General features: G+C 61.8%; 4 protein-coding genes across 18 annotated transcripts in view; 2 read left to right on the top strand and 2 right to left on the bottom strand.

The window, feature by feature from the left end:
• Window positions 1–1,400: 1,400 nt before the first annotated feature.
• On the top strand, window positions 1,401–10,883 carry WDR38 (WD repeat domain 38). Of its 4 annotated transcripts, none has more exons than XM_051838740.2 (9): window positions 1,401–1,752; window positions 2,227–2,347; window positions 2,933–3,049; window positions 3,127–3,224; window positions 3,492–3,572; window positions 3,667–3,822; window positions 3,911–4,060; window positions 4,288–4,335; window positions 4,437–10,883. In XM_051838740.2, the coding sequence occupies exons 1-9, from the start codon at window positions 1,486–1,488 to the stop codon at window positions 4,623–4,625; spliced, it is 1,227 nt and encodes a 408-aa protein (XP_051694700.2). In that variant the 5' UTR covers window positions 1,401–1,485; the 3' UTR covers window positions 4,626–10,883. The 4 variants fall into 4 exon arrangements, with proteins under 4 accessions (XP_051694700.2, XP_051694815.2, XP_002720482.4 ...); XM_002720436.5 differs by having other exon boundaries at window positions 1,407–1,752; window positions 3,691–3,822; XM_051838855.2 differs by lacking the exon at window positions 3,492–3,572 and having other exon boundaries at window positions 1,403–1,752; window positions 3,691–3,822.
• On the bottom strand, window positions 4,739–7,309 carry RPL35 (ribosomal protein L35). The gene is made up of 4 exons (XM_008273329.4): window positions 7,178–7,309; window positions 6,745–6,881; window positions 6,081–6,162; window positions 4,739–4,922 (listed from the first exon to the last, which is right to left on the bottom strand). The coding sequence occupies exons 1-4, from the start codon at window positions 7,178–7,180 to the stop codon at window positions 4,773–4,775; spliced, it is 372 nt and encodes a 123-aa protein (XP_008271551.1). The 5' UTR covers window positions 7,181–7,309; the 3' UTR covers window positions 4,739–4,772.
• Window positions 10,884–11,065: 182 nt separating the features above from the next.
• Window positions 11,066–16,492, top strand: ARPC5L (actin related protein 2/3 complex subunit 5 like). Of its 2 annotated transcripts, XR_011382131.1 has the most exons (5): window positions 11,066–11,214; window positions 14,355–14,427; window positions 14,963–15,139; window positions 15,323–15,417; window positions 15,967–16,492. XR_011382131.1 is itself a non-coding variant. In XM_070056888.1 (4 exons), exons 1-4 carry the CDS (start codon window positions 11,066–11,068, stop codon window positions 16,027–16,029), a joined length of 462 nt encoding a protein of 153 aa, XP_069912989.1. In that variant the 3' UTR covers window positions 16,030–16,492. The 2 variants fall into 2 exon arrangements, 1 of the variants encoding a protein (XP_069912989.1); XM_070056888.1 differs by lacking the exon at window positions 15,323–15,417.
• Window positions 16,493–17,489: 997 nt separating this feature from the next.
• Window positions 17,490–23,612, bottom strand: part of GOLGA1 (golgin A1) — a 68,386-nt gene continuing 62,263 nt past the window's right edge. For 10 of the 11 annotated variants that reach the window (XM_070056808.1, XM_008273324.4, XM_070056814.1 and 7 more), the window contains 4 exons: window positions 20,843–20,902; window positions 20,202–20,372; window positions 19,740–19,826; window positions 17,490–19,325 (listed from right to left, as the gene is read on the bottom strand). In XM_070056808.1, coding sequence (XP_069912909.1) covers window positions 19,245–19,325; window positions 19,740–19,826; window positions 20,202–20,372; window positions 20,843–20,902 — 399 coding nt within the window. In that variant the 3' untranslated portion in view covers window positions 17,490–19,244. The remainder of the gene's footprint in view (window positions 19,326–19,739; window positions 19,827–20,201; window positions 20,373–20,842; window positions 20,903–23,612) is intronic. The other variant, XR_519568.4, reaches the window with a different exon arrangement.

The raw sequence follows: 23,612 nt of genomic DNA on the forward strand, positions 1-23,612 counted from the left end.
GTGCCAGGGCAGGGGGCTCTGACTTGCCTGGGGGGAGGGGCGAGGGACAGCCGTGCTCAAGGAAGCAATGCAGGGGCAGGAGCTGAGGGCCAGGTCGCCAGCAGGACCCACAGCGATGAGCGGCCGGGCCCAGGTGGCAGTGAGGATGGACCGGGAAGAGAGGGCGGCCCAGAGGCAAGGCCAGGGCACAAGAGGCAGGAAAGGTGGGCCTGGGGTGAGGGCAGCTGCTTCCTGCTGCAGACTCCCCAGCTGACGGTCCAGGCCAGGGCTCTGCCCAGAGGGCCCTGTGAGTGACAGGCTGGCCTGGGGAGGGAGGACCTGGGCCTCTGCCCAGGGACTCGCGTGGGATGGGAGGGTCTGCGCAGACGCAGGGGAGAGGGCTGGGGCCCCAGCTGCAGGCGGTGTCTGGGAGCCATGTCCTCACGGGCGCAGCGTGGAGGGGGCCAGCTTGGTGTCCAGGGCCCTCTGGGAGCTGGGCTGGGGGGTGGGGCCGCCTCAAAGCTGCCATTGTCGCCTGCTGCCCAGCCTGACTGTCTGGGGTCTAAAATAGAACAGGGGCACAGCTGATCTCGTGAGAAGCTTCTGGCTAAGGGGCCGGGGTGGGGGTGGGGAGTGGAGTGAGTCACCGCTGGGAACCTTGGAGTTTGAAGCTCCCGGTAGCTCTGCGGCCCTGCCCCCACCCCCAGGGAGCCTGGAATCCGCGGGGAGCGCTGGGTCCTGCTCCCAGGGCGGGGTGGGAAGATGGACGGAGTCCTGGCCTCAGCTCCGCCCTAGGGGTCAATCCGCCAAGTCCTGTTGTGCCAGGGCTGTGAGGGCCCTGGAGCTCCGGGCAGGTGGCCCTAATATAGACCCGCCCCCAGTGGGAAAGACTGATGAAGTCCCAGCTCCGCACCTCTGAAGTGCACACAGTGAAACCACTTCAGCCAGGGCCTGGCTCCACCCCCCCAGAGGGCACACGTGCGCGAACACGTGGCACACCCCCACTTTCAAGTTATCTATTGTCACTCTTTGATTTCTTCATTTTATTTATCTGAGACAGTCAGAGGTGGACAGACAGGTCTTCCCTTCGTGGGTCCACTCCCCTAATGCCCGCAAGGGCTGAGCCCAGGAGGAAGTCAGAAGCCCGGAATTTGCTCCGGGTCTCCGCCGTGGGTGGCAGGGGCCCAAGCACCTGCGCCGTCACCTGCTGCCCGCTCAGAGCTCAGCAGCAGGACGCTGGAGTCGCTAGCAGAGGGGACCTCCGCGACCCCAGGCCTTTCTCCCCTTCTTACCGCCCTGCCTCGGCTGCCCCCGCCCGGACAAGAAGGATCTTGGCGGCCAGGGGTCGGACCTTATGTTTGGTTCAGCCCTGCAGTCCTGGTGGGCAGGGCTGTCACTCTGTCCCGACCGGGTCTGCGGAGCCCGGTGTGTGGGGCTGGCGCGCCCTCTAGCGGCCTCCCGAGCACCGTCTTGTCCCCACGTCGGCTGGCGGGGCGGCCGGCTCCGATGTCCGGCGATCCTGCGTGCTGCGGGCCCACCTGCCCGGAGCAGAGTTGCCTCCTCTGGCCTGCTCGCGTGGCTTTACCAAAGACCCCACCGCGGCTGCGCGCCCCGCCTCCATTACCATGGAGACGCATGTACACAGTTTCCTCTTCACGTCCATCCTGTCCAGAGCGAGGCCCCGCGGGCCGGCGGCCGATGCCCATGACCAACAACGCCCCAGGCAAGCTGGCCGTGAGGAGAGTGAAGTTCTTCAGCCAGCACCATGGCGAGGTGAGGCTCAGCGGGCTCCGCCCAGCCTGGGCGCCTGGGTCTGCCAGGTGGGGGCTCCGCGGGCTCTGAGGCCAGCGCTGAACCTTGGGTCTCGAGTGGACGTCACTGACTTTAGATGGTTCAAAGCAGGCCCTGGACTCCAGTTCCAGAATGGGCCTCAGGTTCCAAGCTCTGGTTCTAACCAGGACTCGAGTCTCCGGTCTCTGGCTGGAGGGCTGCAAGCTCCCGGGCTGGCTGCGTCCAGCTCGGGTTCTTGGCGCCGGGCTTCCAGGCCCTGGGTCCAGGGGAGGCCCCCGCCTCTGGCTTCTGGCTCAAGTTACAGAGGGTCAGCGGGTCCTGCACACTGGGCCCTGGTTAGAGTGAGGCTTCAGGTCCACGCTCCCAACCCAGGCTGCTGGGGCCGGAAGCCTAGGACTGGGGTAGGCAGACAGGCGTTCCTTGCGCCAGAATGGGACCTCTGTGCTCTGCCTCCAGGTTAATTTCTCCGCCTTCTCGCCCGACGGTCGGACACTGCTCACAGCCTCAGACGACGGCTGTGTGTACGGCTGGGAGACCCGCAGCGGGCGGCTGCTGTGGAGGCTGGGTGGTCACACAGGTGGGCTGCACGGCCTGGCTAGGGGGCCGCAGCCCACAGGCCTGTCCTTGTGTTTCGGCAGAGTGCGGGCAGGGCTGGGGTTGCCCACCCTAACAGACCTGCCTTGGAACCTACTTCCATCGTGGTAAACATCAACCACATCCCACTCTTACCATCTCAGCCAGCTTGCAGTCTCCGCCTCAGCTCCCGCTGGGTGGTGCTAAGTACATTCACTGGGTGGTGCTAGGTACATTCACGGCGCTGTGCAACTTCCAGAACCTGCGAAACTGTCCCCGTTCAACAATTCCTGCTCTGCTTTGACCTCTGGGTACCTCACTCAAGAGGGACAACAGTGTTTGTCTCTCTGTGATTGGCTCCAGTCACCCCTTTGTGACTGATTTTGGCCCACGTCACCCCATCAGCAGGGTCCCAGTTGCTGCACCACCGGGCGAGGTAATGCGCGCCCAGGGCAGACTGACGAGCGCTGTTCACAGGAGAGAAGTCCAGGCACTGGTTCAGGCCAGGCTGCCGCCCCAGAGTTGGGGTGGGGCTGGAGGCGGGAGAAGCCAGCAGGGGCCCAGGGCAGCCCTGCACTTGCTGCCCCAGGTCCTGTCAAGTGCTGCCGCTTCTCCCCTGATGGCCGCCTCTGTGCCAGCACCTCCCGCGACTGCACCATCCGCCTGTGGGATGTGGCGAGAGCCCAGTGTCTACGGGTGCTGGAGGGTGAGTGGGCTGGGTACGGGCATGGGCACGGGGGGCCCTTCCCGACCTTGCCTGAAGCCCAGGGCTGGTGCCTGCAGGCCACCAGCGGAGCGTGGAGACGGTCAGCTTCAGCCCAGACTCCAAGCAACTGGCATCGGGTGGCTGGGACAAGCAGGTGATGCTGTGGGAGGTGCAGGTACGTGGCAGGCCAGGGCCTGCAGCCACACAGGCTGGGGGGGGGGGGCAGTCCTCCTCTGGTTTTCCTCAACTGGGCCCATGTCAGGCTGCAGCCAGGCACTCACACGCCCCTCTTGTACCGAGGCCGGCACTCATCAGCTTGCCCCTGCTCAGGTGGCTCCCGGGAGGGGCTGGGCCTGAGCCCCGAGCCTAGCACTTGACACCCCAAGGTTCCCGGGCTGCTTGCTCCCCACGGCCTCCCACAGCCCAGGGCTCTCTCCTCCAGTCTGGCCAGAGGCTGCAGCTCCTAACTGGACACCGGGACTCTGTCCAGAGCAGTGACTTCTCACCCAGTGCCAACTGCTTGGTGAGCCTCGTCTGTCCCCTCCCTCTCCCTGAAGTGGCCCCAAACCCTTTCCACTTGGAGCTGAGCAGTGTGGGAAGATACGGGCTTCCCACAGCCTACTCATGGCCGGCTGCTGCAGGCTACTGGCTCCTGGGACTCCAGCGTGCGCATCTGGGACCTGCGCGCGGGGACCCTGGAGGTTTCCCACCAGGAACTGGAGGGTCACAGGAGCAACATCAGCTGCCTGTGCTACTCGGCATCGGGCCTCCTGGTAAGCTGGGCGGCTCTGGGTCGCGAGCTTGTCCCTCAGGAATGGGTCCTGGCCGTCCTGGGGCCCAGCGAGCATGCTGTCTGTGCAGGCATCTGGCTCCTGGGACAAGACCATTCACATCTGGAAGCCGGCGACCAGCAGCCCGCTTGTCAAGCTCAAGGGCCACACCACCTGGGTCAAGAGCATCGCCTTCTCCCCTGATGAGCTGTGGCTGGCCAGTGCTGGCTACTCCCACAGGGTAACCCATCCCCAGGCCCCCCGCCTGGCCCCTCCCACATCCCCACTTGCCCTGGGGGGGGGGGGCAGGGGCCAGACAAGGGTGCTGGCTTCCCTGGTGAGCAGCCAGCTCCAAGCTCTGGGGCGCTGCCACACTGCACTTTGTCAGCCATGGCCCTGGGACTCCCTGGCCGTGGCTTCCAAGGGGTCAGCCTGGCCAGTCCTCCTCTCTGACTGCTTGCCGTCCAGGTCAAAGTGTGGGACTGCAACACGGGCAAGTGCCTGGAGACGGTGAAGGTAAGGCCTGAGGCTGCAGTGCCCAGGGACAGTGTTCCCACGCAGGGGAGGCCAGGGCAGGAAGGACTCGCACCCAGAGCCTAGAGCCCTGCTTCTGGCAGGGAGTACTGGATGTGGCCCACGCCTGCGCCTTCACCCCCGATGGCAAACTCTTGGTGTCTGGAGCCGCTGACCAGTCAAGAGGCCAGGTCCACTGCTCATCCAGACCCGCCAGGGCCCCCAGGATGTACCAGCACCACAGATGGCCTGACCTCACCCCGTTCCCAGCCAAGGGTGCAAAGGTAGGGTAGGCCCAGAGAACTAACAGTGTCCTCAGATCCCTGTGGCCAGGACTGCCGGCTGGGACCTGACAGTTGGCGACCACAGAGCCTGGTCGGGGGGAAAACACGGAAGCATGGAGCAATGGCAGCCATTCTGTGTTTATTAGCAGCACGGGCTCAGGCCTTGACCGCGTACTTGCGCAGGGGGTACAGCCGCTCCTTCCGCTGCTGCTTCTTGGTCTTCAGGCTCTCCTCGTGCTTGTTGAGCCGGCGGCGCATGGCGCGGGTCTTCTTGGGCCGCAGGTCCAGGGGCTTGTACTTTTTGCCCTGGGAGACGGACAGCGAGGTGAACGTAGGCTCAGGACCACTGATCGTGGTGAGGCATGGGGCTCAGCTGCCAACATGGGCCGTGCAGACAGCAGGCAGCCCACCACGTGCGCTAGCCTGCTTACCCCTCCAAGCCAAGGCCCACGGGGCTCCCCACCTTATGCAAGACTGCTGCGTGATCCCCAGCCGTGGAGCCCAGCCCAGCAATCCAGCAGGGGCTGTGGACTACATCCTGGGGGCGCTCACGTTTCCAAGGCAGTGCCCAGGAAGCAGGAGGGTCGGCCTGGAGATGCCGGCAGTCTGAGCCTCCCAGAACACCTGGCCCGGCCAAGGCCGGTGGCACCCCGCTCCTGCCTTGGGCTCCAGGACAGCAACAGAGCCACCTGGTTTTGCCCTGCGCCCTCCCTCTGGCCCCACATGCCGAAGATGAAGGCAGCTCTCAATAGCCCTGCCTGCCCTGTGGGATCCCCTGCATATTCAGGCCACGGCCCTGTGCCTCGTCTCTGCTCTAGGGGCTCCCAGCCTTGTGAGGAAGACCAAGAGGGAGCAAGGGGCCTGCACACGGGAGAGCAAAGAGCCCAGGGCAGGCAAACATGGCGGTCACCAAAGCGTCAGACTGGGAACCGCCAGGCAGAGGGGAGGCGTCAGAGCCCTGCGGGTGGGCGGGGAACAGCCAAAAGCTGCTGCACAGGGCGAGGCAGGTGAGTGCACACCCGCGCCCTCGCACCAGCAGCCGTTCCTAACGCACTGGCCCCTTAGCCCTCTGCTGCCCAAAGCTGCAGCCATTAGCCCCGTGATAGACGCCAACCGTCTCCCCCGGTGCTGCCGAATCCTGCTAATTGATGGCAAGCACAAGAGAATGTCTGTCCAGATCCGAGGCCGAGGGGGGACCAAACGCTGGCCACCTCCCAGGGGCGCTCAGCCCGTCCACCCCAGGGCACTGTGCAGAGCCAGGTCCCCGCCCGGGACTGACGGGGCGAGAGGCAATCCTCAGGAACAGCTCCACCTGCCCGCACCCCCCAGCGTCTGCAGCCCACAGCCGCGCGGCCTGCCTGCCTGCCCGCCAGCCGGCCCAAGGCACTGGGAGAGGGTGAGCCAAACCCAGCCGTGACCTGGGGCCCAGCAGCCAAGCCCACCTCCTGGCACCTCCAGGCTCACCTTGTAGAATTTCCTGAGGTTTTCTTTCTGGGTCTGGTTAATGACGGTGAGAACGCGGGCGATGGATTTGCGGACAACTCGACTGGAAAAGAATCGTCAGTGAGGCTAGGGAGGACAGACGTCCACGTTCACGGGAAAGAAGGGGTCCTGGGGGCGCCAGAGTGCAGGAAGGCTCGGAGCCAGGAGCGAGGGGCTGGGAACGGCAGCGCTTCCACGCGGAGGCACACGAAGGCCTCGCCAGCGCCAGCCTGAATGAAGCCACGGGAGGGAACCAGGCCGCCGGGCCGGGGAGGGAGCTGAGGCTGGGCGAAGCTGACCCGGAGTCCCACGGCACACGTGCGGGGACGGGGGCTGCACCCACAGCCTGCAGGACTCGGCCCACAGTCCTGCTCTCACAGCGAGGTTATTCTGTGGCCAAGGGGAGCGAGCCTTCACTGAACGGGAGAAAAACCTCTGGGAAGTGACCACGCCACCCATGGGCTTGGGATGTGGCTCAGGGGGGCTCCCACCCAGATCCGGTGTCTGCAAACCCGCCTTCCCCGCGAAGGCTCGTGCACAGAGTCCGCCACAGCTCAGAGCTCGCGGGGTGCCAGGCGCCCACGTGCACGCGGGGGGCAGGTGGGAGACGGGGTCCACGGCAGGTGCGGGGCCGCCGCTCACTCACATCTTGGAGAGCTTGGACGCCGCGCCGCCGGTCACCTTGGCCACGCGCAGCTGGGACAGCTCCACCTTCAGGTCGTCCAGCTGTTTCAGCAGCTCCTCCTTCTTCTTGCCGCGAAGGTCCCGGGCCTTGATCTTGGCCTGCGGGCAAGAAAGCGTCTGGGCCGGGGAGCTCGCGGGGCCGCCGCCGCCGCTCCCCCCGCGCCTGGCAGGGCCACCCGCCCCATCCTGCAGGCCGGGAAGACGCAGGCCCCGGCCGCGCGCCTCTCCCCTGCCAAGTCTGACGGCGAAGGCTGTGGCGGTGCTCAGCCTTTCCCCGCCGCTGCTCTCATCCGGGCCCGGCTCGGGGATGAGACTCCGAGGCTCACTCTGTGTCCCTCCACGAAAGCCCCCGCGCCCCACGGAGCTCAGATGGCGCTCGATGCCCTCGCCCTCACCATGGCTGCACAACCCCGCCGCCGCCGCCGCTCGGAGGGAAAGAGGAAGAGAGAAGGGCTGACCTCCGCAACTGCTTCCGGGTGGCGGCGGCCGCGGCCAATGGCGCCGAGGTCCAGGGCCCCGAGGCCCCGCCTCTTCCTCCGCGCAGGGACGCGCCTCTCCCCGGCGTCCCGCGCGGGGCGGCCGCCGCGTCCCGGGTAACCGAGGTGACGTGAGTCAGCGTCGCGTTCTGAGCCGCGCTGCTCGGGACGCCGAGGCCGAGGGAGGGCCGGGGCCGGGCGGCGGCGGGCGGCTCAGCTCGGTGCTCGCCGCGGTGCCGGCAGACCGGAAAGGGCGTTCGTACTCCGTCTTTTTCGGGAGCCGACTGAGTTTCAAGTTCTTGCCGTTGAGACCCTTGGCGCCCCCTTCCCCTCTCGAGTCTGTGTGTATGAAGATGGGAGAGCGCCTGGCACGAGACCTGGTGCCCAGGGCTCGCTGCGGGCATCACCAGCGAACACTGGAGTCGGTCGGGAGAGAGAGAGGGACCCCCGAGCGGAGCAGGTGACCCTGGCCGCCCCGAACAGCGGGCTTCGGTCGGTGCCTCCGTGTTACCCGCTCGGCATTCAGAAACTCTGCCTCCCAGGGCTCCCTTGCTGCTGTCTGGAGCCCCCTCCCCTCCCGGCCTGCGAAAGCCACCCCCTGCGCGAGTGTCCCTCTGCAGTCCTCTGAGCCCCGGGCATCCTGAGTTCGATGGTGGCCACAGCCGGTCTGGAAGGTCGCTGGGGCGCCACCGCCTGGCTCAGTTTCTCAGCTGTCCAGGCCCAGTACTGGGATGCTTTGCCCCAGGTCCTGCAAGGCAGGCTTCCCGGAGGTGCCGGGGTTGGGGAAACAAAGCAGACAAGTGGAGCCTGCGCTGCGCGATCCAGCTCCCTGCTGATGTGCCTGGGAGAGCAGCGGAGGAGGCTCCAGTGCTGGGGCCCCTGCACCCACGTGGGAGACCCGGTCGAAGCTCCTGGCTCCTGGCTCAGGCCTGGCCCAGCCCTGGCTTAGGTCGAGGCCATTTGGAAGATCTCTCCTCTCTCTGCCTCTCCTTCTCATGCTGTAACTTGGCTTTCAAATAAGTTAAAAAAAAAAAAAAAAAAAAGACTAGGTTGGCATGGATTATTCTAGAATGGAAGTCTAGTGGTACCTGGGCTTTGCTGTCCTATTTTCCAAATGTTTACTCTTGTTAGCGATTTGCATATCTTTGAAGCCATCCGTGAGTCCCTTTTCTCTTACTGTCCACTCCGGTGAGCTCTGCCCTCCACTCCTGGCGCTCCCTGCCGTGAGCCACCACCACTGCCTACACCTGGGCCCGTGGGCCTGCTTCGCTCTTGACCCCAGCTGTATTCTCAGTACAGCCGCTGGAGGGCCCCTGTTCAGACTTCTTAAGTCAGAAGTCAGGCCTGGGCACTGCAGTCCTTTGGGAGTGAACCAGTAGAGGGGAGCGCTCTCACATAAAACCTTCCAGGGCTGTGCGTCCCATCTGCCTTCACCTCCCCCATCCTGTGTCTGCTGCTCCGGCACGGCCTGTTTCTGGAACATGCTGGGCCTTCCCCACATCTGGGGCTGTGCCTGGCTCCATCTCCTCGTCTCCTCCGACCACGTTGTACAAGGCACTCCCAGCCCCGTGTGACTTTTCCCCTCCTTAGCTCTCAGTCATCCTGAGTAGTATGCTAGTACAGATTCTAAAATCCTGTCTCCCTGACTGCAACAGAAGTTCATGACTGGGGCCAGCGCTGTGGTGCAGCGGGTTAAAGCCCCAGCCTGCAACGTGGCATCCCATATGGGCACTGGTTCGAGTCCCAGCTGCCCCACTTCCCATCCAGCTCTCTGCTGTGGCCTGGGAAAGCAGCAGATGATGGTCCAACTCCTTGGGCCCCTGCACCAGCATGGGAGACCCAGATGAAGCTCCTGGCTTCAGATCAGCTCAGCTCCAGCCGTTGTAGTCATTTGGGGAGTGAACCAGTGGATAGAAGACCTTTCTGTCTCTACCTCTCTCTGTATATAACTCTTTCAAATAAACAAGTTCTGTGACCATGACCTGGAACCTTTCATTCTAGTTTTTCTGGGTGCCATTTCCTTGTTTGTAAAATGGGTATTTCCAGTTTCTTTCTTTTTTTTTTTTTTTAAGATTTATTTATTTGGGGCCGGCGCTGTGGCACCGTGGGTTAACACCCTGGCCTGAAGCGCCGGCGTCCCATGTGAGCACTGGTTAGAGACCCGGCTGCTCCACTTCTGATCCAGCTCTCTGCTGTGGCCTGGGAAAGCAGTAGAAGATGGCCCAAGTCCTTGGGCCCCTGCACCCACGTGGGAGACCCGGAAGAAGCTCCTGGCTCCTGGCTTCGGATCAGCACAGCTCTGGCTGTTGCGGCCATTTGGAGAGTGAACCATCGGATGGAAGACCTCTCTCTCTCCCTCTGTAACTCTGCCTTTCAAATAAATAAATTTATTTATTTGAAAGGCAGAGTTACAGAGAGGGAGACAGATCTTCCATCTGCTGGTTCACTCCCCAAATGGCTGCAACAGCCAGGGCTGGGCCACGCCACAACCAGGGGCTTCAGTGTGTGTGCAGGGCCTAAGCATTTGGGCCATCCCTGCTGTTTTCCCAGGGACGGTAGCAGGCAGCTGGATCGGAAGTGGAGCAGCCAGGACATGAACCAGTGCCCGTGTGGGATGTCGGCTTCCCCCACTACACCACGCCGGCCCCTCAAGTCCCTTATCAGGATAGTCTGCGGATACAAACTTCTGCTGTCACGCGGCCTTCCTGAGTCAGAAAACTTCCCAAGTATAGAGTTGAAATGCAAGAGGGCTTTGCCTGCCACGGACGAGAAAAAAGAGAGGACATGCCCCGGTTCACTCCCCACACGCCAGCAAGGCCCAAGCCTGCAGCCAGGAACTCACTCGGGGCTCCCAGGTGGGTGGCAGGGGCCGGCTGCCTCCCAGGGTGCACACAGCCGGAAGCTGAAAGTGGGGGCAGAGCCGGGACTCAGGCTCCAATAAGGGATGACTCCAATATGGGATGCAGGCTTCCTGCCGGCTAGGCCCAACACCAGCGGCCCCGGCAGCATTTTTATCTGCAGACACAGTTGAATGAGAAGTATTCAACAAATCATATGTGAAACACGAACTTTAGCCTAAGGCTGAAGTCAGTTAACAGAATCTCTCCGGCAGCAGCCCAGGCTGGAACCCGACCCTGCCGCTGCCCTGCCGCCCAGCCCCCCAGCTCAGACTCTGGGAATGCCGCTCCCGGCGCGCAGGGCCCACGTCCCGGCCCTCCGGCCAACGACGGTAGCCCCAGGGCCATCTCCTCCTGGCGGCACGAAGTCGCCGCACCCTCAAATCAAAAGGGCTCCAGAGTCGTCAACCCCTGGACGCGCTCTGCTTCATAACGGGGTCACCTGCTCTGGCTCAGTGCAGTGCGTTCGAGGCCCCCTCCCAGCAGAGCCGCGCGCGCTCCGTCCGGGGAGTGATGACCCCTGGACTCCGCGGCGCCCTTCCCTGGGAAGGAGCTCCTCGGAGAGAGAAGAACCAGAGAGCGAGCGCAGCTATGGCGCACACGGCGTTAAGCCTGCGCGGGCACGAGGCATCCACACCCCGAGACGTGCAGACAGAGCCGACGAGGCACGAGGAGACCATCCGTGACACCGCCGCGCCGGCACGCCTCCACTCCCCTAGGCCGCGCCCTCCTTTGCGCACTTCCGGTTCCGGCGCAGACCGGAAGTGGGCGGGCCGGCGGCTGCGCGCGGAGGAGGTGGAGGCGGTGCCCGGCGGCCGCTTCCCACCCCCGAGCCGGAGCCGGTGCCGAGCGGAGCGGAGCCGAGGTCGGTCCGGGAGCGGAGCCGGCTGAGCGACGCCGAGCTCCCACCATGGCCCGGAACACCCTGTCTTCGCGCTTCCGCCGGGTGGATATCGACGAGTTCGACGAGAACAAATTCGTGGACGAGCAGGAGGAGGCGGCGGCGGCGGCGGGAGAGCCAGGCCCGGACCCTAGCGAGGTGGACGGGCTCCTGCGGCAATATCCTTCCCCGGCGGGGCGGTCCGGCCTCCGCGCGCGCTGCGGCCTGGGCTCCTCTCTGGTGCGGCCGCTCCAGTTCCCTCATGCCGGGCTCGGGCTCCCGCTGCCCTTCCTGTCGGTCCCGGCCGGTCAGTCTGTCTCCCTTCCGACCCGGCTCCCCTCTGCGCCGGGCCGCACCGCAGCAGCTCAGCCCTGGGCCTTGGGGCACAGCTCTCGGCGGCCCCAAAGCTACGGCGACCGCGCCTCGGGCCCAGGCCCCTCGCCCCCCATCGCTCCCTCCGGCTCTTGCGGGAGATCGGGCGGCTGCAGGGGCCGTCGGGGCCTGGGCCTCCCCGGTTGCCCGCACACCTTGTGAGTAGGCGGCGGAGGGCGGGGAGGCTGGGCAGACCCAGCGGGGAATGAGGGCTGCAGCCCGGGGCGGCCTGGGGTCCGAGGCCGTGCGCTCCTGCTCCCGAGTCGGCCGGCCCCTCTGCACGCCAGCCTTGCGCACCCGTTCCCATTTCCTCGGAGCGCCTTGGGCCCTGCACCTGCACGCTCCCGGCCGCGCTTCCCGAGGGAATTTGCCGGTCCGCAGGGGCAAGAGCGGCTGGTGTCGAGCTGAGAAGCAGCGCACGGCGCATGCGAGGTGCAAGGAGGCCCAGGGCTGGACAAGGCTGTCCGTGGCCGCAGAAAGCAGGCGGCTAGGGAAGATTAAAAATAGAGGTGATTGGCGCAGCCTGCCTGGGCCCGCCGCAGTCCGAGCACGGGAAACCGGCTCGCTGGGGCGGGCGGGATTTGCCTGTGCAGACGGTGGCAGAGGAAGTGCGTGCCCCTCCCCCGCCCCTGCCGGGCCGGGGCTGGAGGCTGCCGCCGCCGGGTGGAGGTCAGATGCCCCGCGTTGAGTCAGTTGACTCAGCTTGGAGGCCCCACTGCCTTCGGGAGGAGTTCTGCGCTCCAGCCCTCTGTTTGAACTAGAATGGGTTCCAAAGGTGGAGGCTCCAACCTGTATTTCCTGCCTGGCTCACCCTGCTGGGGCAGTGGGGCCGGGGAGGGGCCCCCGGGAGGGCCTGCTGGCGGCGGGGCCGCCGGCCGCAGCGCGCGAGCCCAAGGCCTGGGCAGCTGACGCCGACCTTGCTGTGCAGGGACTTGCTGAAGGGCGCCTCTCGCTCGGCCCCTGCCTGGTTTGGGTTCCTCGGGCTGCTTGGAGGCCTAGGGTCCGCTGCTCCTGGAGGGTGTGCCTCTGGGGTCAGGGGTCAGGGAGCGGGAGGTGAGCGAGTGAGGACTGAAATCCTGGGGCCCAGCTGGCGGGAGGAAAGAGCTAATGTTTATTGAGTCCTACCCTGTACCAAGTATTGGACTTTAGATAGCTGGATGTAAGCTGTAGAGTTTCTTTCTTTCTTTGTAAGTATTCATTCATTCATTTGAAGGCAGTAGATGTTTTTTTTTCCGCTGGTTCACTCCCAAATGGCTGCAATGGCCAGAGCTGGCCTGGTCCGGAGCCAGGAGCCAGGAGCTTCAGCTGGGTCTCCCACGTGGGAGCAGGGGCCCAAGCACTCGGGCCATCTTCTTCTGCTTTCCCAGGCACAGCAGAGAGCTGGAGCACGCAGTGGCCTCACCTGCTGTGCCACAGCGCTGGGGCAGAGGGGAGGGTTGCAGAGGGAGAGGTTACTTGACTGGGGGGAAGGGGCTGCCCGTCCTAGGGCTGTACAGGAAATGTGATGGTGGGAGGCGCCCAGGAGAGGTGGAGGACCACGGCTGTGCGTGCACACAGACCAGTTCCGCGCCGCTGCGGCTGTGTGACCTCGCACAGGCACACACCTGCCAGCCTCTGCTGCCGCCTGTTCATGGAAGGCAGCCTGCTGGGTGCTCAGCACACGACCTGGACCTGAGCGGCAGCGAGGGATTGTGGGAAGCGCTTGGGTCTGGAGGCGAGCTGGACGGCTGGACCTCGCCACCCTCCAGCAGCTTCATGGCCTTTGAAACCAGAATAGCCTTGCTGGGAGGGGTTTTCCCCGGGATGAGCCGCCGTGCGAAAGCCCCTGGCGGGTCCGCGGAGTATCAGTTCCCTTTCTTCCTGGGCCGCCTGTTGAGAGCAGTGGTTTGGTTCTCTGAGAGGGCCTCAAGCCTGCGGGGTGCAGACACCAGCTTCCCAGGGGCGCCCTCCCTGCTGCTCCCGGCTGCTGCAGGCCTTCCCTCGACAGCCTGGTGCCACTGAGGGTGCTAACAGGCCCCCGCCCACCCCTCTCCCCCGACCGGCCTTTGCCTACCGTCTCCGGACGATTGGGTTTGCCAGGAGGGCAGGCTTCAGTGAAAAGCATGCGGGCCTGTGTTCCTGTCAGCCCGGGACCCCAGGTTAGAGAAGAGGGGCAGAGCTCATCAGCGCTGCTGGCCTAGGGACCCTGGTTAGGCTGGGGGGGGACTGCAGAGCTGAAGTGCAGGGGCTGGGTCGCCGCCCAGTCTGAAGGCAGCGGGGCGCAGGAGGCCCAGCCCTGTCTGGGGGCTCCGTTCTCAGGGGGCCTCGCCGCACGGCGCAGCAGACACCTGGTCGGGCCTGGTGCTATTTCTGAAGCTTGTGGCTGAAGCCAGTGTTTCACATGATGTAACTCGGTTTAAAATAGGTGTCGCCTTTGGGGACTTAACCCAGATTGTCATTTTCTTTTGCATGCTGGGTATTGGCAAAGAATGTGGTATCAGGATTGCCACTGAGGTTTGGGCGGGGCAGAGTGGCTCCTCTGTGGGCCGAGGGTTCTCACAGACTGGCAGTCGGACCTCTCTGGCCACGGTAGCTCCTGGAAGAGAGAAGCGTTAGTGTCTCTTCATTCCTTTAGTAGTGGAATTGATACAAAGCATCCGTGAAGAATTAGGAGACTTCCGGTTGTGCCTTCCTGCTTCCCTTTGTAGAGAGATGAGAGAGGCCTGTGAGTGCCCGGTGGGGGCAGGTGGGGCGCTGGGCGGGGCCCCTGGGACCTCACTGCAGTTGGCCCTTAGGGGCAGCTGCTTTGTGGGGAGGCAGAGAGGCGCTGCCTGGGGCTCAGGCAGCTCCAGGCTGTGAAGCAGCTGGGCCTCGGGATCCTCGTGAAGCGCCCCGGAGCGGTTCGGATTGGGCCCACGGTGCGCGCGGACACGCTTGGCCTGGCTGACCTTAACGGATGCTGGTGCACAGGGGACATGCTTCGGGCGTTCCACGCCGCCTTGCGGAACTCTCCGGTCAACACCAAGAACCAGGCTGTGAAGGTAAAGGGGCGGGGCAGGGCCCCGTCAGTGTGTGCAGCTCCCGAGGGCCTCCCTCCGGGGACTTGGCCCTGTTCTGCTTCTGTGGGCTCTGAATGCACAGGGAATTTACGGCTTCTCAGAGTCCTGTTCACACGGCCTGGAAAGAGGACAGATTACACTGCTGGCTGCGGCCTCCTCGATGCCGGGACGTGGGTCTTGACGGGGGCCGCAGCGAGTCAGCCTGTGTTCTCGAAGGGGCACCTCCTCCTCCACCGTCCGATCCTGTGGGGCCTCGCGCCTTGCTGGCGCCTGCCCAGGAAAGCACCTCCTCCATGGGAAGTGGAGGAACTCAGTTACTCGGTCATCGACAGGCAGTACTGCGTACTCTGAGCCAGTGGGAGAATCTTAGCCCACTTTTTTTAAAAAGCTGTCTGATCCTAGATCGAGTTAGAAACTGGGCAGTGCTTCTGGCGAGCTCCTCCCACTTGTGCCTACAGTGGGGCAAGGATGGGCCCGGCTGTGGCTCTGGGCCTCACGCGCGCTCTTTCCTCTGCAGGAGCGAGCCCAGGGCGTGGTGCTGAAGGTGCTCACTAACTTCAAAAGCAGCGAAATTGAGCAGGCGGTGCAGTCTCTGGACAGAAACGGCATCGACTTGTTAATGAAGTACATTTATAAAGGGTTTGAGAAGCCCACGGAAAACAGCAGTGCAGTGCTGCTTCAGTGGCATGAAAAGGTACGTGGACATGCCGGCCCCGTGCCCAGCCCCTGCCTCACCCCGGGCTTCAGCAGGCGCCCTGCGAGAGCCGGGGCCAAGCCTCCACTTGGGACCCTTGGTCCCCTCCCCCTCCCAGGGAAGCACCTGGTCGGGCTCTGCTGTCTCTGGTACACTCACTTTATAGCTGCTGCTTTGTGCCAGGCAGGACAGGGGGCCCTTGCTGTGTGCCATGGGTGCAGGTGACCAGGCGTGGTGTGGAGTGGCAGGGATGCTTCCTGGCTGGCTGGCGCGTCATGGTACTTTCTTTGCATTGGTGGAGTCAACTGCTGGGTGAGTGGGGTGGTCCTAGGATGAAGGCTGAGCCTCCTCGCCAGCTTGGAGGGCTTCTGGCCCCGGCCTCAGCAGGCCAGAGCGTGCAGTGGGCAGCAAACACGACAGTCATTTACCATGGCCTCGTCCGCCTGCCGCTCTTCACCTGGGTGCCTTCCGTCAGGCCTGCGTGCCCACTGCCCTGCCCCGCATGCCCCCTTGACAGGGGTCAGGCGCTGGGGGCGGGGCGAGCAGTCCCCCTGCGCGGTGTGGAGGCCACTCCAGTGGGCCGGTGTGCGTTCCTGTGCCTCGGGCAGCGCTGGCAGCCTGGAAGCGAGGGACTTGCTGAGAGAGGAACTGTGGCTCTGCCGGGCGTGCACGGTGCCTGGGCCCGGGCCACTCCTGCTGCCGGAGGCGGTGGTCACGTCGCAGGAGTCCTTTCTCCGAGGGTCGGCACATGCGGTCAGGCTGGGGGGCGTGGGCCCGTCGTGGCCAGCCAGGTCTCACCTGACACATTTCCTTTTCCTGCTCCGCAGGCCTTAGCAGTAGGAGGACTAGGCTCCATTATTAGAGTTCTTACAGCAAGAAAGACTGTTTAAAAGTCAAAGGACTTGTTACCTCGAGAACTTTGGATGCCCAGGCCGGTGCAGAAGGGACTGACAATGGACCACCTTCCTAGGAGCGCCCGACTCGACTCTTCCAGGACTCGTGGCCGCTGAAGTGTATTTTATTTTCAAGGTGGAGGGAGAAATCGTCTGTTTCCCAAATCCTCTGCAGGACCTGATCGTCTCTTTTGCCTTCGTCTACACAGTACTGCAGAACGGGCACTGGGACCGGACAGAGAGGCTGGCCAGCACTGGTCAGGTGGAGCTGTGCGTGCTGCTGGCTGAGGCTGGGGGAGGGATGGTTTGGGCAGGTGCAGACCCAAGGGCTGTGGTGAAAGGGACAGCTTGTGGGAAAACCCGAGTTTGTACAGACCCCTGACCTCCCGGGAAGGTGGGCTCTCGGGTTCGTTGTAAAGTGCCTGCTGCATCAATAAAGCTCTTGGCTTCTTAGTATACACATCGCGGTGTCTTGTCTCTGAAAGGTAGGGTGGGATGGGATGGGAACGAGAGAGTTTGGCTGTTCCAGGAACTCTGGACGGGCTCGAGAGTGTCCCTGCTTGGCCGCTGCGAGCCTCGGCTGAGAGGTTTGCTCAGTAACTGTTGTTCCTCACTCCTTTGACCTGGGTGTCACTCTGGAGCTCACTTAAGCGAATGCAGAGCCAGGCATTTGATGATCAGTCAGGTCTTCAGTCTGTGACTACACTTGGTCTGCGCTGAGGGTGGGCCTGAACACCCCTGGTTCCCAGCTCCGGCTCTGCTGGGTGCAGCAGCAGCGTGAAGCATCAGCAGGTTTTCTTTTCTTTAAGTATTTATTTGAGAGGGAGAAAGAAGCTGAATGAGAGCTTCCATTTGCTGCTTCACTCCCAAGTCCTGCCGTGGGCCCAAGCTCAATGCAGGCCCCCACGGGGGTGGCCAGGACTCAACAACTGTTCAGCATCGCTTCCGCCTCCCAGGGTGTGCACAGCAGGAAGCCAGAACTGGTAGCGGAGCTGGGATTCAAACCCAGGCACTATGGGATCTACTGTGGGATGTGGGGTCCCAAGCTCCTGCCCGGACAAGGGTTCTTAAAAGAACTAAAAGCCGGGCACAGGGAACAGCCAGTGGGTGCGAAGGAGGTGATGTAACCACTCACAGCAAGCCCTCTTTTCCAGCTCACGGGAGAGCTCTGCGCTGTCAGAGGTAGGGACCCGAATGCCTCTGCAAGCTCCTCTGACCAAAGCACCCCACCCCTCCCCGCTTTGTAGAATGACTGTGGTCTTTGGGCGGTAGGACTAGGCTGCTGGCTGCATTAAATTACACGTTCACCCAAACCTGGCTGAGTGGGGAGGGGTTCTTTCTGAAAGACAGTTCTGTAGCCCTTGAAGTACTGGAAACAAGAGACAATGTACTAGCAGCAAACCAGGCAAACAAGCACTGAGACAGCAAACCATCCAGGAAAACCCCCGGCAACTGCATCGGAATTGAAGCGCTTTAATCAAAAAGTGTATTGCACCACAAGTGAGTTTTCTATAGCAGTCTCAGGAGTACCATCCTATTTACAACACTGAGTGAGATCAAGAGCAACGTCCATAGAAAGGGCTATGTATACTGCCTCATACAGGACATTTTATACAAGTGAAAGTGCACGAAATCACTTAGAATGTTTACTCCATTCTTCCCCTTAAAGCTGAGGGAAATTCAACATGCAGGAGGAACCCTGAATCCGAGCAACTCCTCCCTAAGGGGACACACTCCTAGGCCCCAGGACACCTGAGGCGGGGGTGACCCGCCCCCGGGGCAGGAGAAGCCGGGCGGAGCAGACCCTGCCTCCCAAGTGTTACAGCTGCCCCAGCAGCTCGCACTCCTCCTACCAAAGTGACGGAGCCCAGGGGACGCCGGTTTCGTGTCGCCCACCAGGGAATGGAACGCAGCGTTCTGAGGGACCCGAGCGGCAGGCTGCCCGGCACTGCCCTGGCTGCTGTGGCGCGGGGCAGCGCCGGTGAGCTTCTGCCAGGCCTGTTCGGCATCTGCCTATCCGTATGTGCATGTACATACGTGCAGTGACCCAAAGCCTAACTGAGAAACACCTGTACGTCACTGGATACGGACACTCCAGCCACTCTTGTTCATTTAGCCAGCGAGACTCACTGAAGTATCAATCAATCAATGGCTTCCCTTTCAGCTGAAGGACGCGCCGTGTCCAGAACAAGCGTCTCTCCTCTCCTCAGCAGTAACGGATCCAAGCTCTGGGCGGCCGGCGGCGGGGGTGCTGTCAGCTGCTGCAGCAGTGCCACCTGGGCCTCTGGTGTCAGGGGCAGCCCCTCCCAGGGTTTGGTCCAGGCTGGGGGAGGGGCATTAAGCACAGGCTCCGGGCGGGGCCCAGGAGGTCCCCGGCCGCCCCGGGGCCAGCAGATGCGCAGGACGCGAGCAAAACCACAGAGGGACAGGACTCCTGCTTTTAGAAAGAATTTCCTCTTGATGCGCTCTCATTGTCCTTTAAGAACATCAGTTCAATGGATTTTCTAAGACAGAAGACATGTTTATAACAGCAAAGAACTTCAGCTATAAAAAATAGTTTAAAATGGTTTGCCAGCAACCTATCCAAGACAAGTACATTCATTAAAAAGGCCATTGAGTGTATTTGGTGCTACACTGGGATCGCTGTATTTGCTAGCTTTCTTCTGGACAGTGGAGATGCCGTCAGCAAGCTGCATGTCCTTCAGGCCACCTGGCCTCAGCGTGCCTTCGCGATGTGCACATCTGAGGGTCCAGGGGAGCGCTGTGTTCTTGGGAGGAGGGCTTGACCAGCCTTGGCTCCTGTGAACCCCACGCCCTGGCGGAGGGTCCCTCTAGAAGCCGCAGCACAGCTGAGTGTGGCCCGCGTCATCATGGTCAGCACCGCCTGAGGGCCGTGGCCACGGCTCTGCACGCTAACGGGATAGGCAGAGGCTCGGGTGCAGACAGGGTGCTGGCCAGAGCTGGGCTACCAGCAGCCCTGTGGCAGCCGGGGAGTGCCGGACCCTCCTGTTGGTGGCCAGACACAGGATCAGCTCCCTCCCGAGGTGCATGTGAGCCTGCAGGGAAGTGGGCCTTAAGTGTTGTAAACAATGTTTAGACGCTTGTACAAAATACTGCAGTTACAGTGATTAAAAACCCACCCAGACTGGTGTGTCAGCGAACTTTTCACAGAAAAAGAGTCAACCCACGGCGCTCCGTCCTCGGGTGCTTCCCTAGGACCACGGTATCCGAGGGTTTGAAATAGACGGCCGGATGCTGCCCTTGGGGGCTGGTCTGGACCCAAACCACGACATCTGCATTGGAAACAAGAGAGGCTGCTGAGCGCGGGCAGGCCGGGCACAGGAAGCAGCAGCCCCTGCGGCGGGCAGAGCAGTGAGGAGGGGGTGGTGCCAGGAACCAGTCTGCGGGGCCAAGAGCCTGTCCTCACGGCAGGAAACGAGGTGACAAGGGCAAGGGCAAGGAGTTGGAGGCAGCTTTTAACGTCTGGGAGCCGGGCCAGGCCTGGGGCTGCTGGCGCAGGGGCACCTCCCACACACGCTAGGCCTGCTGCACAGGCACAGCGGGCGTTTGGGCGTGCGGCTGACCTCACCGAATCCTTCCTAGGTCAAGTCCATCACCTGTGCACAACCGAGCGGCGGCAGGGCGGCAGCTGGTCCCTGCAGGGCCGGGCTCGCTGGGTGGGGGAGGCCGGGCGGCGGGAAGCCTACCTTGTACTCCAGGGTCTCCTTGAGCATGCTCTCTTCCTCCTGGGAGAAGTTCAGCAGGACCGACACCGCCTTGATAAGATGAAAAGCCTGGAACAGAGTAAGTTTTGCTGTGGGGTGGGGAGTGGGGAGTCAGGGGGCTAAACAGAGCATTTCCTGTTCTCGCCTAGCAAGAAGTGGGCGGCGGGCGGGGTTCAGGCCTTCTGAGGTGGAGCAGCGGCCGCGCTCCCCTGAGCTCCACGTCTGCTGGGACGTCCCAGGACTGCGGGCCGCGCAGTTCCCAGGGCTCTGGCCTTGGCGCCCAGGTCAGGGTTAGAAGTGGCTCCCGCAGCTCCCACCAGGAGCCTGTGCCCACCGAGCTCTCCCCTACCCGTCGCTTAGCAGGAGGCACGGCTGAGTGCCCACAGGAAGGAGGGGACGGAGGAAGTGGGCTGGGGGAGCCATGCACGCAGGGCTGCCCGTTACCTCGGATTCCCGACAGGACATGAATTTTAAAACAACGTGCTTAAGGTATTCGAAGTTGATCTCGCGGGCATCGGTGAGGTCGGCGTTACTGGTGACAGAAGGTGCCAGGGTTGGCATCTCAGGGCCAGGCTTCTCTCGAACATCAAAAAGCTCATTATCAGGTCTGATTTTCTAAAAAACCCAAAAACAAGAAAAGGAACAGATGCTATGGCACAGTCTTCAAGTTGGGTCTAGAACTTTTCATGGGAGGCCCAGCCTATCCCCAGTGGGTTCTTAGTGGCAAAGACCAGATCTGAGAAGGGCTCAGCTCCTCCAGGAGGGGGCGGGAGGTCACGGGAAACTCAGACACTGCTCTCCTTGCCAAGGACACGGCCCTGCGGCAGTAAGCCCCCAGCCTGGGGCCGGGGCTGTTCCTGTCTGCACAGAGCCACGCTGCCCTCTGGAGGAAACCCATTTCCAGGGAGGCTGCGGGCTGAGAAGGCAGGCGCCCGGGCTGCAGAGCCCTTCTCGGAGGTGGGTTCACAGAGGCAGGGCCGGCGCACCACCAGAGCCCCCTCCGATCAGAGAGCAGGGGCCCAGTGGGGATGCAGGGCGCGGGCGGGGGCCAGCAGGGGAGAGGGCTGTGCGCCTGGGGCACTCACCAGCTCCTTCTGCAGAGTCTTTCTGAGCTCCAGCATCCTCTGCTGCATCTGCTTTATGGTCTGAGACAAAGCCCCGCCCCCACAAGGCCGTGGTTAGAGGCCGTCCTGCACGGCTCTGTCCCCTCCCACCCGGGAGGGGTCTGCACCAGGCCCGCGCTCAGCAGCCTCAGCCACGTGCCTGCTGCTGTGGGGCTGTCCTATGTGCTCAACACTGCGTGCCACGCCTACTGCCGGCGGCGTCCTGGGCGCTCAGTCCTCAGGCCCCTGCCAGCACCGCTACAACCGCTCCTTCGCACTTGTGTTAGGTGAAGGAGGGCACAAGGCCAGATTCACGGCTCCCACCGTCACTGTGGTTCTCCTCAGACACCACAGGCATGTGCAATACTTACTTTTTATTAAATCATTTATTTGACAGGCAAAGTGACTGAGAGGGAGATACATTCCGTCCACCAGTTCACTCCCCAGATACAATACCCAGGTCTGGGTCAGGCCAAAGCCACGAGCCTAGAGTTCCATCTGGGGCTCCCATGTTGGTGGCAGGGGCCCAGGGACTTGAGCCACATTCTGTTGCCTTTCCAAATGCAATGCTTATTATTATTTTTTAAAGATCTATTTATTTACTTGAAAGTCAGAGTTACACAGAGGGGTAGGGGGAGGAGTAGGAACAGGGTAGAGGGAGGGGGAGGGCACTTGGGCCATTTTCTACTGCTTTCCCAGGCCATAGCAGAGAGCTGGATCGGAAGCAGAGCAACTGGGTCTTGAACCAGCGCCCATATGGGATGCTGGCACTGCAGGTGGCGGCTTTACTGGCTGTGCCACAGCACCGGCCCCAATGCTTATTATGAACAGTGTGAAAGATCATGGTTTTTCTGCACAAGCCACCAACATTGGCTTTCATTTCTTTTTTTTATTTATCTTTTAAAAGATTGATTTATTTGAAAGGCAAACAGAAAGAGAGGGAAAGACAGATCATCCATCCAGTGGTTCATTTCTCAAAAGGCTGCAACAGCTGGGGCTGGACCAGGCTGAAGCCAGGAGCCAGGAACTCCATCTGGGTCTCCCACGTTGGAGCAGGGGCCCAGGGACTTGGACCATCTTCTGCTGTTTTCCCAGGTGCATTAACAGGGAGCTGGACCAGAAGTGGAGCAGCTGGGACGCTGGAGGCACAGGTGGCAGTTTACCCTGCTGGACCACAACGCTGGCCCCCGAGTTTTCATTTCAAGGAAAAGCTGGAGTTTGCTTTGGCTCCCCAAGAGACATAGCCAGGGCTGCTGCTGTGGTGTAGCAGGTAAAGCTACCACCTGCAGTGCCAGTGGAGTGGCTGGGACTTCTGATCCAGCTCCCTGCTGGTGTGCCGGGGAAAGCAGCTAAAGATGACCCAAGTACTTGGGACCCTGCACTCAGATGGGAGACCAGGAAGAAGCTCCTGGCTGGCACAGCTCCAGCTGCTGCAGTCCTTTGGGGAGTGAACTAGAGAATAGAAGATTTTTCTCTGTCTCTAACTCGGCCTTTCAAATAAATAAATCTTTAAGAGAGAGAGAGCGAGAGAGAGCGAGAGAGAGAGATAGCCCCGCTTCTCCTGGGGAGTGAGGTCCTCAGTCAGAGGACTGTGAAATGTGTCTAGCTCCTCCCTTTCTGAGCATTTTTTCATTTTTTTTTTTTTTTTTTGGACAGGCAGAGTGGACAGTGAGAGAGAGAGACAGAGAGAAAGGTCTTCCTTTGCCGTTGGTTCACCCTCCAATGGCCGCTGCAGCTGGCGCACCGCGCCGATCCGAAGCTAGGAGCCAGGTGCTTCTCCTGGTCTCCCATGCAGGTGCAGGGCCCAAGGACTGGGCCATCCTCCACTGCCTTCCCGGGCCACAGCAGAGAGCTGGCCTGGAAGAGGGGCAACTGGGACAGAATCTGGCGTCCCGACCGGGACTAGAACCCGGGGTGCTGGCGCCGCAGGCGGAGGATTAGCCTAGTGAGCTGCAGTGCCGGCCCTTTCTGAGCATTTTAAATGACCTGCAACATGGCCAATTTTATACAATTTTATAAAACGGCTCAGTGTGGTTTCAACTTGTATTCTCCTGGTTGACTATGAGGCTGGACCTCCCCTTAAAAGTACATTTACAGGGCCAGTGCTGTAGCGTAGCAGGTAAAGCTGCCACTTGTGGTACCAGTTCAAGTCCCAGCTGCTCCACTTCTGATCTATCTCCCTGCTGATGTGCCTGGAAAAGCAGCAGAGGACAGCCCAAATGCTTGGGCCCCTCCAACCAATTGGGAGACCTGGAAGAAGCTCCAGGTTCCTGGCTTCAGACCCGCCCAGCCCCAGCCATTGTGGTCATTTGGGGAATGAACCATGGATGGAAGATCTGTCACTCTGTCTCTCCCTCTCTCTCTCTCTCCATAACTCTGCTTTCAAATAAATAAATGCATCTTTAAAAAAAATACATTTACAGGGCCGGTGCTGTGGCATAGCATGTAAAGCTGCTGCCTGCAGTGCCGGCATCCCATATGGGCATGAGTTCGAGTCCCAGCTGCTCCACTTCTGATCTAGCTCTCTGCTGTGTCCTGGGAAAGCAGTGGAAGATGGCCCAAGTCCTTGGGCCCCTGTACCCACGTGGGAAGATGTGGAAGAAGCTCCTGGCTCCTGGCTTTAGATCCACACAGCTCCAGCCACTGGGGCCAACTGGGGAGTGAACCAGCAGATAGAAGACCTCTCTCTCTCTCTCTAACTCTGACTTTCAAATAAATAAATAAATCTTTTTTAAAAAATACATTCACTATT

This window comes from Oryctolagus cuniculus, chromosome 1, assembly GCF_964237555.1.
Source record: "Oryctolagus cuniculus chromosome 1, mOryCun1.1, whole genome shotgun sequence".
Lineage (NCBI taxonomy): Eukaryota > Metazoa > Chordata > Mammalia > Lagomorpha > Leporidae > Oryctolagus > Oryctolagus cuniculus.

What these genes read in the sequence shown, in the direction of transcription:
- WDR38 (XM_051838740.2), top strand. Translation starts at nt 1,486, where the DNA reads ATGTCCGGCGATCCTGCGTGCTGCGGGCCCACCTGCCCGGAGCAGAGT. An exon ending in CACCCAGTGCCAACTGCTTG is followed by an intron (nt 3,573 to 3,666) that starts GTGAGCCTCGTC and finishes GGCTTCCCACAG; the next exon opens with CCTACTCATGGCCGGCTGCT. An exon ending in GTGCTGGCTACTCCCACAGG is followed by an intron (nt 4,061 to 4,287) that starts GTAACCCATCCC and finishes CTTGCCGTCCAG; the next exon opens with GTCAAAGTGTGGGACTGCAA.
- RPL35 (XM_008273329.4), bottom strand. An exon ending in GCGTCCAAGCTCTCCAAGAT is followed by an intron (nt 6,163 to 6,744) that starts GTGAGTGAGCGG and finishes ATTCTTTTCCAG; the next exon opens with TCGAGTTGTCCGCAAATCCA. An exon ending in ACCTCAGGAAATTCTACAAG is followed by an intron (nt 4,923 to 6,080) that starts GTGAGCCTGGAG and finishes TCCGTCTCCCAG; the next exon opens with GGCAAAAAGTACAAGCCCCT.
- ARPC5L (XM_070056888.1), top strand. Translation starts at nt 11,066, where the DNA reads ATGGCCCGGAACACCCTGTCTTCGCGCTTCCGCCGGGTGGATATCGAC. An exon ending in GTGGACGGGCTCCTGCGGCA is followed by an intron (nt 11,215 to 14,354) that starts ATATCCTTCCCC and finishes ATGCTGGTGCAC; the next exon opens with AGGGGACATGCTTCGGGCGT. An exon ending in TGCTTCAGTGGCATGAAAAG is followed by an intron (nt 15,140 to 15,966) that starts GTACGTGGACAT and finishes CCTGCTCCGCAG; the next exon opens with GCCTTAGCAGTAGGAGGACT.